At 35.2% G+C, this 11272-nt stretch overlaps 1 protein-coding gene across 1 annotated transcript; it reads left to right on the forward strand.

Moving 5' to 3' along the window:
- The first annotated feature begins 1793 nt into the window (after positions 1-1793).
- Positions 1794-3465, forward strand: LOC145643093 (uncharacterized). The gene is made up of 3 exons (XM_081694257.1): positions 1794-2082; positions 2220-2413; positions 3448-3465. The coding sequence occupies exons 1-3, from the start codon at positions 1794-1796 to the stop codon at positions 3463-3465; spliced, it is 501 nt and encodes a 166-aa protein (XP_081550383.1).
- Positions 3466-11272: the final 7807 nt, after the last annotated feature.

The raw sequence follows: 11272 nt of genomic DNA on the forward strand, positions 1-11272 counted from the left end.
ACCAATGTACCAGCCATATTCATGGACTTGATGAACCGAGTGTTTCATGAGTACTTAGACAATTTTGTAGTCGTGTTCATTGATGATATTTTGGTGTATTCGAAGAATGAGGAAGAACATGCTGAGCACTTGAGAACTACCCTTGAAACTCTTAGGAAGAATAAGTTGTATGCTAAGTTTTCCAAGTGTGAGTTCTGGTTGGAGAAAGTTGCATTTTGGGGGCATTACATTTCGAAGGAGGGTGTATCCGTGGATCCTGCGAAGATCAAGGCGGTGAGTGAGTGGCCTACAACTAAGGATGTGACTGATGTTCGTAGTTTCTTGGGATTAGCTGGATATTATAGAAGGTTTGTTAAGGATTTTTCGAAGATAGCCAGACCCATGACTACTCTTATGAAGAAGCAGAGCAAGTTTGAGCGGAACGAAAGTTGTGAATCAGCTTTTCAAACCCTCAAAGAGCGATTGACCACTACACTAGTGCTGATATTACCTGATGGTAGAGAAGGATTCGAAGTGTGTAGTGATGCCTCGAAGCATGGTCTGAGGTGTGTCCTACAGTAGAATGAAAAGGTGATCGCATATGCATCGAGACAATTGAAGAAACATGAAGTCAACTACCCTACCCATGACTTGGAGCTTGCAGCTGTTATATTCGCTTTAAATATTTGGAGGCACTACCTTTATGTTGTTTCTTGTAAGATCTTCACGGCCCATAAGAGTCTAAAGTACATCTTCACCCAAGATCACTTGAATATGCGACAATGTCGATGGTTAGAGTACCTCACAGACTACCATGTCCACATCTAGTATCATGAGGGAAAGGCGAATGTTTTTGCAGATGCCCTTAGCAGAAGGTCAGGCCATGATGTCAATGCTTTAATTGTGGCCAATGAGTTGTCTAAGGATATGAGAAGATTAAACCTTGAGGTTTTTAATCAAGGAGAGTTAGAGGGGTTGCTGAGTGCCCTAACAATATAACAATCCTTATTTGACGATATTATAGTGAAGTAGTCGGAAGATGAGTCATTGTAGAAAATCAGAGATCGAGTGACTAGTGGTGCAGAGACTGAATTCAAGATTCATGAAGCCGGGAGTCTGAGATACAAGGAGAGATGGTGCATACCACAGAAGTGCGAAGAGATAAAAAGAAAAATCGTGGAGGAGTGCCATAATACACCGTATTCAGTCCACCCTGGGGGAGATAAGTTGTATAAGGATCTGAAGTGTTCTATTGGTGGCCGAATATGAAGAGAGAGGTTGCTGAGTTTATATCAAAGTGTCTGACGTACCAGAAGGTGAAGATAGACCACAAAACACCCATAGGTTAGGTGCAACCATTAGAAATACCAAGTTGGAACTGGGATTCCATATCCATGGACTTTGTAACAGGTTTACCTAAGACTCGCACTGGGAATGACACGATTTTGGTGATTGTGGACAGACTTACTAAGTTAGCGATGTTCATTCCTATCAAAGACACCTAGTAAAAGAAGCAGCTAGCAAGTGTCTATGTGAAGAATGTAGTTCGGTTGCACGGAATTCCCAAGGACATAGTGTCAGATAGAGACTCGAGGTTTCTATCAAAGTTTTGGCAAAAAGTGCAAGAGAACCTTGGAACAACATTGAAGATGAGTACTGCCTTTCACCCTGCAACAGATGGTAAGACTGAGAGAACAAACCAAACCATGGAAGATATGTTACGAGCTTGTGCTTTAGATTTCCAAGGGAATTGGGAGGATCACCTACCTTTGATCGAATTCTCCTACAATAAAAGTTACCATGCAAGCATCAAGATGGCACCCTTTGAAGCATTGTATGAAAGGAAGTGCAGAAGCCCAGTTTGCTGGAATGACTACAGTGAACGAATAACCTTGGGAACAGAGTTCATTGAGGATATGGTGAGCAAGGTGAGACTAATCCAGTCCTGTATTAAGGCAGCACAAGATAGACTGAAGAGTTATGCCGACTTGAAAAGGAGGGATGATGAGTTTAGTGTTGGAGACAAGGTCTTTCTAAAAGTTTCTCCAACAAAAGGTGTGATGCGTTTCGGCAAGAAAGGGAAGCTTAGTGCAAAATATGTGGGTCTGTATGAAATCCTTCAACGTGTGGGAAAAGTGGCTTATAAATTGGCTTTGCCAATGGAGTTTGAGAAAATGCATGATGTATTCCACATTTCCCAATTAAAGAAGTATGTGCCTAGTGAAACCCATGTTTTGCAGCCAGAGACTATTCACTAGATGAGTCTCTAACTTATGAAGAAAGACCAGTCAAGATACTAGATCACAAAGTGCGTAGTACTAGAACCAAAGATGTGAAGATAGTGAAAGTCCTTTGGTCGAACCAGGAGTACGAAGAAGCTACTTGGGAGGCCAAGGAAGAAAAGAGAAACAAGTATCCCGAGTTATTTGACGAGGTGAGTTACGAGGGCGTAACTCTTTTCTTTTGAGGGGGGTAGAATGCGATGTAATTTCGCGCTTTTACCTCAACTATACCATTTATTGCTTGATTTTGCATGTTTTTTTTTATTATTATTATGCATTATTATTGCGTTTACATACAACAAAAAGTATGTAAACTTTGGCCAAATATGAGTTCATTGAGTACAAAGTTCAGTTTGTTGAGTATACATGTTGAGGATCAAGCCATTTACAGCAATACAAAACACAAAAAGTTTGAATGATTTTGGAAAAATTATGGTTTTTGGGTTAAGTTTCGAGGGCGAAACTTCTTTTAAGAGGGGTAGATTGTAATCCCCCATATTTTCAACATAATTATAATGTATTAGTTTATTATTTATACTAATATTTCTATTTTTGATTATATAACCATGAATTATTTTGAGGTAAAGTAATGAGATTTTAATTATTTTCAAACTAAAACTACTAAGTTGTAATTTAAATTCTAGGTCTCTCCTAACTTACTAGCCGAAACACTTAATTCCTCTTATTCAAGCCCAAATTACAAGTTCTTACTCCTAATAAAACTTGTGAAAATAAAACCCAAATAAAAATCCCAAAACTCTCACACTTTTCCTCTCTCTCACGTAAAAAAAAAAGGAGAAAACCCTCTTCTCTCTTTCCTCCTCCCTATTTCACGTACAAGAAAAAAAAAACTCCTGCCGCTGCTCCAGACGCACCACCACTGCCTGACCGCCTCCCTGCTGCCGCCTTCAACCACCGCCGGCCACAAGCCCAGCAGCCCAGTTCACCCCTCCTCTCTTCTCCTTCATCTTGTTTTCTCTTCTTTTATTTTTTTGTTATTTTGATGAAAAGCTCCAATTTTTATTTGATTTCAATTCTAAATTATTGTTATTAGGCTTTGATAGTATGTTTAATTTATAAAAGATTATAAATTTATGAGTTTAAGCATGTTTAAATTATTATATAAAATTTCAGATTATATATGTTGTATATTTTAGGGTTTAAACCTTAATATTTCATGTTTTAGGGCTTGAAAATGTGGTAATCAAGTTATCTAATTATACTATGTTTACATTTTGTTAAAGTATAATTATTTTGATCATATCATATATAAATTTTCAGATTATTTAAGTTTCAATTTTTATGAGCAAGTTATGTTAATTTCATGTTTTTTATGCTTCTAAACCTACAAAATAATTATTGTGGGTATTTTATGATTAAAAAAGCTTTGAACTTTAAATTTTAATCTTAAAAATAATTTTTAGATTTCATAGTTTTTATTTTGAAGCCACTAATTACATTGAATTGATATATTTTTGGGTTTTTAACACACTAACTTGCTATATAATGATTATTTCAAGTAATTATGCTTATGGGGTTATTTTATATACTTAAACCAAAATTTCAGATTTATTTACTTACTTTAAAGTTGCTGTAATTTGATATTAAACACTATATTTTCATAATTCTAACATATAAACTTATAGTTGGGATGTTATATTATTAACTTTGACTATTAGGGACAATTTAAAGGCTTTATTTTGATGATTTAAGAGGTTTTAAAGTAGTTTAGTATTGTTGTAAATTTATTTGCTTTGGTATTGATTTATTTCTAATTGTTTGGTTTAGGAGAGGACTTTGTAGAAGGCGACTTCTAGTTTTAAAGTGGCCAACCGGAATGTTTAAACAAGGTACGTACAAGTTACGAAACCTTGCTTGTAGGTGCATGTTTAGGGACGGATCGAGAACTTAGTATCATGTATAGGATTGACTGGGTTAAATTGTTTGGTTATACATTGTGAATTTGAAATGATGTGCACTAGTTTATAATGCAAGTATTATTTGTGCTCTAATTATGCAAGGTGCCTAAGGGTATGTGATTGGTGTAAAGATTAAACTATACTCATTCATGATTATGCAAACCGGATGAGTAAAGAAGGAATTCAAGTCTTATAAGACGAGGTTAAGGTTTTCGGGTGCCTTATGCACTCAAGGTGTTTATACACCAAGGTAGTAAAGAAATATTTAATAAATGTTGTTTGTCACTAATAAATCAAGAATTTAAATTGGGAATTTGCCATGTTTGGTTGAATTGTGTTTGGAATGTTTGTATTGTAATGTATATGAGTCATCACCAAGTCTAAACCTGTAAATCACGTAAAGTGCAAGATGGATGAGCAATAAAACTCTAGATTGGTGCACATCTGGAGTAATGACAATCAGGGGTTGGGGTACATAGGGTATTAGCCGTGTATTTTTATCGAGGTCGTCTGATCTACAAGTCTCCTATTTCAAATATTTTTTTTTTTAAACTAGGAGTTAGGTGAGATCTCATACTAACTACGGTCACGGAGTCGCGCCCGTGGTCGTTGGATGTTTATTGATGTTTCCGAAAGGAGGCATGGGGTTTTTCTTATTTTATTTACTATTTACAATTAAAGTTATTTAAATTCAACTTTGCTTTTATACTATTTCTATTGGTTTCAATTTTGAATAAGGGCCTTAAGGGTTCCAAGTTTTAAGATTTAATTTGGTTTTGGTTATTGGTTTTGAAACTTATATATATTTATTTTAGTTTTTCTGTTGCTATTTTCTGAAAAAGCCTTAACGTTTGAACACGTGGCGGTAGCACGCTAGTAATTCTCTTGGAATTGTTCAGGTTATTTACAGGTTTTTAAGTGAGAATTATTGGGGTGTTACAAGTTACCTACTTGCCCCAAATCACTAAGGCAAATGAGTAACCCAATAGCGAAACGCTCTCCCCGATCACTCAAGATGGTGATGGAAAGAACGTGAGCAATGTATATCCGAGCTAACTGCTCATGTGTACACAGCCGATCAACCTCATCATCCGACAACCCGTCGGCAAGAACCGAGTACGGACAAGACTACGCATACAAGTGGAGGGCTGCTCCAAGGCGGTCCCCCACAAGGTCACGCGGTCTCTTGTCTGACCCCTTAACGACTTCTATAACTACATGCACACCTCCGAAAGGAAAACCTGTAATCATAGAAAAATCATAAGGGGTAACCGTCATCTCTCCCCTTGGGAAATGGAAAGTGTTAGTGGAATCCCACCAAAACTCTAGAAACTCACGAAGGAAGATGACGATGAAAGCTGACTCGATAAATCACGAAGAGCAGCCAGCTGGGAGCTGATCCCCGAAAGCTCCACTACCTCCTTTACTACGTCGGGTAAACTCTCAAAATAACCCCTCAAGTCACCCGAGTCGTACAAACGCAAGCTAGGCTCACTCTAAAACAAACATATGAAAAATAATACGGTTATGGCTTGTTTTAAAGAAAATGAGAGAAAAAAAACAGAGACGCAAAAAAACTCACTATGCCATGCCAACTCCTGATCGAGACGTGATGGTCCAGGTCCCACTTAAGGACCCGAGGGTCCCGATTAGGAGAAGCCTCCCAGACCACATCCTACTGGCGACGTCAATCGGCTCCGATGCATCGCTCTCGAACCTTCTCACTAGGACGTGTCACCCTCTCTTGAGGGCGAACTGCCTCGTCAGGTACAGGAACTCCCATGTTCTCCTCAGCGTCAACAAACGGAGGGGTATCCATGATATAACGGACAAAGTTACCTACTAGTTTATTTCCTAAAAGCTAGAACTAAGCTAAATGAACATGTTCTAAACCCATTTTGGCAGCATAACGATTACCAAAGGGACAGAACACAAAAATCAAATGCCACCCATGCTTGGGGGCTACGATATCTGCAGTTAAACTCAGTAAACGGGGGCTTTTAACACCCACAAAAGCCATCCTATACCAGTTTCAACTAAAGCATTCAAGATATTGTATTCCTAAATCTCAAAGAATCAACTTTTGTTAGATGAATAATAATAACACAAACATAATTATCGTCTACCAAACAATTTTGAAGTTCGCACATGACAAAAACAAGCTAAGAGTATACTTTGCGCCATTTTCCGGGTTCAAAATTTTCAAAATATGATTCATGAAAGTAATAATAGTTCTAATACTATAATTTGCTTAATAATCAACAAGTATAACAAAAATTAGCAAGCAAAATAACAAATTTGAGCTAAATTTCGAAGGAAAATTGCAAAAGCGCAGTTAAACAAGGAAATGCTCATACAAGGTTCAATACTTAACCATTTTTCATGAAATTTGTTGAAAAATACTAATTAAACATAGCATAACAACATGAAACAAACAATTTCAAGAAAAATAAACCGAATAAAAAACCCCCAAATTCAAAATTTAGGGTTTTGTGGTTCAAAAAGTGTCTAAATTAAGCCAAAAACAAACAATTTTTAGCAAAAAACTTACATTGGATTATGGAAAATGTGAATAGAGGACTAGATCTAATTCCTTTAGCTTTGAAAAACCAGAAGATCCAAGCTTTTTAGAAAGAGAAAGGCTCGAAAATGGCAAAGGAAGGAGAGAGAATAAGAAAAATGAAAATAGCGCTCCGCGATTTCCTTTTGCTGATTTTAATACCGCGCGCAATTGAATCAGTTGCATGTGACAAAACAGTGCAACTTAGAATGATGCGCTCGCCTGGCCAGCACGACCTACTAAGTTACGCGCGAATACTGGTCACTTAAAAGACCGATGTTTGAATTTCGATCTGATTAATTTTTAATGGTTTTTGCTCATTGTTAGACATAATGGCGTGCAAATTATCGAGATTTATTTTAATTGCTTTGCATTACATAGTTTGTTTTATTCTTTGATAGTTTTTTGCATCATCCTGCATGCACACCGTGCTTTGTGCCTTCCCTAAGCATACGTTTTGGACGTTTTTCGTAAGAGTGTCTTAAGACGTTCTGGAGTGGTGCTTTACGTAAAAGCTCCCATAAACATGTTTTTCATTTTACTGTACTGACTTTATAAATGTCCGGTCTTTTCTTCTTTTTTCACGTCCACAGCAAAAAAGGATGGCGTTATCATACAGCGTTAAATTGCAAGGCGTTATCATACAATGTAAAAATGTATGGCATAGGTGTTGCGAAAAAATTCACCTCTTCCTACCTTTACAGGATCTACCTCTCGTAGTTAAATGGTAGAATTACATTACTTTAGGCATTAGTTCACGAGTCGACAGGTGCGCCGAACCATTCGAGAACATACACTTCTTGATTGGAAGCAAATACGGTAGTTAGTGAGCTTACTGGCTTACCGGACATTTAGGGTGTCGTCCACCCCGTGTATAAAGAGCGACGTGCGATGTCCCAGCTATGTAGGCAAATGTCCCCGGTCCTGAGATACTTGTACTCATCTTGTGGACAAAATTTTTGAGAGAGTTACTGATTTTATTCTCTCTCACTGGATTTGGATATATGCCTCCAGTCTTGAGACATGTATTTCTATCTTATGGACACCGAGTATTGCGTTTTGACAAGCGAATTATCGAGAACTTTATTTAGGCTGCGAAAGCCGAAACACTTTTTATCGTCTTTACAAACTTGTTAAAATCAGGCTAAAGTGTCAATGACATATCATGGGACTTTAGACCAACGATGACATGATTGAGAGGACATCATCCCCTTTAATCCTTTTTAAACCGATTTCTTCTCATGACATGACATCACTCAGAACACCTTTACTTGTAAAAGCGTTCTACAATTGCAACGGATCAATCTAGATTCTTTAGTACGTTAAGACTAGAAAATACTGTTCTCTTACCTTAATAGCTATTTGTCTCAAGCCCTTAGTGAATCAAAGAACATTTTGATATCCTTAAACATTTCTGAAAGATTCTCTATTCTTTGAGAACTTTGCAGAAAAGGTATCGGATCTATTTCCTTGAATACTTTGATCCTCGTCTATTCTAGACTCGATCAAAGTGGGGGCTAACTATTGACATCTACTTTTAGCCTCATGTCTAACACCCCGTATTTTCGAACCACTATTTTATGTGCATTTTAACCTATTAAACCTAATTTCTAATTTAAATCTCAATTTCCAAATCAAATGATAGTTTAATTATTAAAATCTTTATTTTGATTTAAGGGTTATCCCAAGCTTTTGAATTCTAATGATTTGACAAAATGATTGGAATATAACTTAAAAGGTTTAATATTTGAGTTTTAGTCATTTCAACTGTATTTGACATGTCTGAATTGATATTAGCCTTAAAGGGTGATTCCTCAAGCTTAAGCATCAATCCAGTAAGTGTTTATAAATTATATGTAATTTCAATATTTAACTTATAACAATTGATACGAGTCATCATGGGTGATTCCTTGATTGAAGTGCCAATTTGATAGGTATAAAATGGTTCTATGGTTTTAAAGGCGTTTTACGTTCAATCGTATCAATATCGATATATAAAGTTGTATTGGGTGATTCCGTCAACTTTTTTTGTCTGATTGATATTATTTATAAAATATTCTTTTATTTTATATTCATAAAACTCATTATAATTCCATTTTATTATCTAGGTCATTATAGATGGATAATATTATTGGTTTCGCATCTCGCCTTTTTATGTAGCTTTTCTGTAAAAATATGAACTTTATTATATATATATATATATATATATATATATATATATATATATATATATATATATATATATATATATATATATATATATATATATATATATATATATATATTTCTATATCATAATTTAAATTATTGTTTTCATTATTATTATTGTAATTACTATTTGTATTATTTTTGAGATATCAATAATATAATATACGTATATATATTATCGTTTTTAAACGTGTTTCAAATCACCTCCCGTTACTTTCCTTTCCTAATCTAGTTTCGGGCCAGCTAGAATTTATTTATGCGTCGGGTTTTGCCTTACAACTTCCATGACTAAATAGATTAAGATATACTTGTTTATTAGCTTCCTTATCTCATTCTTAAGCCTAAAGTAATTACTCAATCAAGCCCAAAAGAAGAGCCTTGAACCGATGTATTATGAGGCTTGTTTGTGAGCTTCATTTGAACCCATTATAGGCTGATTTACACAGCAGCTTTGAGGGATTAGTGGCTGATCATTTTACCCTAAGTAACCTCCTCTAATCAATGGTAATAACACCTAATTATGGCTGCTCAACCCCTCCTCTTCTCCTTCCCTTTTTAGTACAAAATAGCAGGCTTTCATATGTTTTTCTTCACAGAAAAAAAAAACGCAGCACATCTCTTCCTATCCCTTCTATTATTCGTGGGTTTCAAAGAAAAATCAAGGGGGAAATCAAAGCCTAATTTTCTGTTTTAACCTACCCCAATTCATGCTCAAATTCCTCCTCTTTCGAAGTGTCAAAACTAAAGAACTTTGGGGGCTTTCAAGAGGGCTACTTGAGTGGGTGTTTGTGCGTGTTGTTGATGCTGTTTGTGCTTGGTGTTTCTGTCCTTTTCTTTATCTTTTGGTGGCCTATATATCAAGATAACTAGCCTTTCTTCCCTTAGATTATAAATTCTTGGTTTTAGGGTTGAATTGATAGGTAGAAATCATGTTAGGGTTAGATTGATTTGTTGATTTTCGTTCTTGATATGTATGTCAGAATTTCGTGTACAATTAAGGGGATTTTGGGAGTTTGAATCATATTTTTCATGCTTAAATTATATTACAATCAATCCCTAATAGGTGTATGATATTTGTTATAATTATTTTAGGTTTTGTGATGACTTGTGGGTACTTAAAAATCTGATTATGTAATCCGATTATGTGCGTATAAGACTGTAGTTTCTGCAGTGGTTATTATTTGTGAAGTAGCCATGAATTCAATGATTTTATTTTGTATTATTGTAGAGGATTGTTTTACGGACGATTTGATATATTATGGGTAAAATTCGGAGGTGTTTAAGGCCACCAAATGACTGATTTTGTGACGCAAGTTGTGCTGCCAACATGTTAGATAGAGTTTATGAGCATGTATATATCTTATATTTGTGACCAATTGAATATATCTTCTAGGTTATCATGTTAGAATTATTTAGTAGTTTACATCATAGCGAAATTCTATGTTTATATGCAAAATTCTATCTTTTAATGAGCATGTATATTCTAAAATCTTAGACTGCTGGCAGCATGTTTAACATATCTTCTTAGGTCTTAAATTAATTACCTTGATTGATTTTATTGCCTTATTTGAATTAGCATCATGTTAGGATATTCCCTAAATTGATTTGGCATGATTTTATATAATTTAAGATAGTTTAAAGTGCCTAAATTAGTGTAACATTGCTGCTGGCCCTAATCTGCTAGGCGTGTGAAAGATGGTGATTTTCAATTTTTTATTCCTTCATTTATAAGCTCACATGCATGTTTAAAATGGCCTATTATGTTTTTAGAGTGTGTACTACAATGGGCTAAGCTTAATTACATGTTTAAGGTGGGTTTTTGGGTGATTTGGTATGATTGGTACCGTTGTATATTGGTATAGAGGCTGTTGTAAACATGATTTTATTTTGGCATGTTCTCTCTTGAATTTTAATTCTAGAATGGTTTTATATGATGCCTAATGAGTGTATGTATATAATCTAATTTTTATTTTGCATTTGAAGCATGTTTGGTTGGGTTTTTATGATGATTATTGGACTTGTATGTTGCTGTCCCGTTTTGGTTGTTTTATTAATTGATAGTTTTGATTTTTGGTATAGTCAAATGGTTTTATGTAATTTTTATTTTAATTATTATAATTATTTGAAATTATATTTTAAATAGGTGATGAGTGAATTTTTAGGTATTATAAACCCCTAAAGTGAACTATTTCGATGCGTGTTTGAATATGTGGGGGTTGTAATTGTATTGTCGACGTCGTAATGCTTTATAGAAGGATTACACTGTCTTTAGCATCACTTCGCCAAGAGTTGTGAATGCACTTAATTGTTGAATTTCAATAATT

The sequence above is a fragment of the Chenopodium album genome, chromosome 8, assembly GCF_948465745.1.
Source record: "Chenopodium album chromosome 8, dcCheAlbu1.1, whole genome shotgun sequence".
NCBI lineage: Eukaryota > Viridiplantae > Streptophyta > Magnoliopsida > Caryophyllales > Amaranthaceae > Chenopodium > Chenopodium album.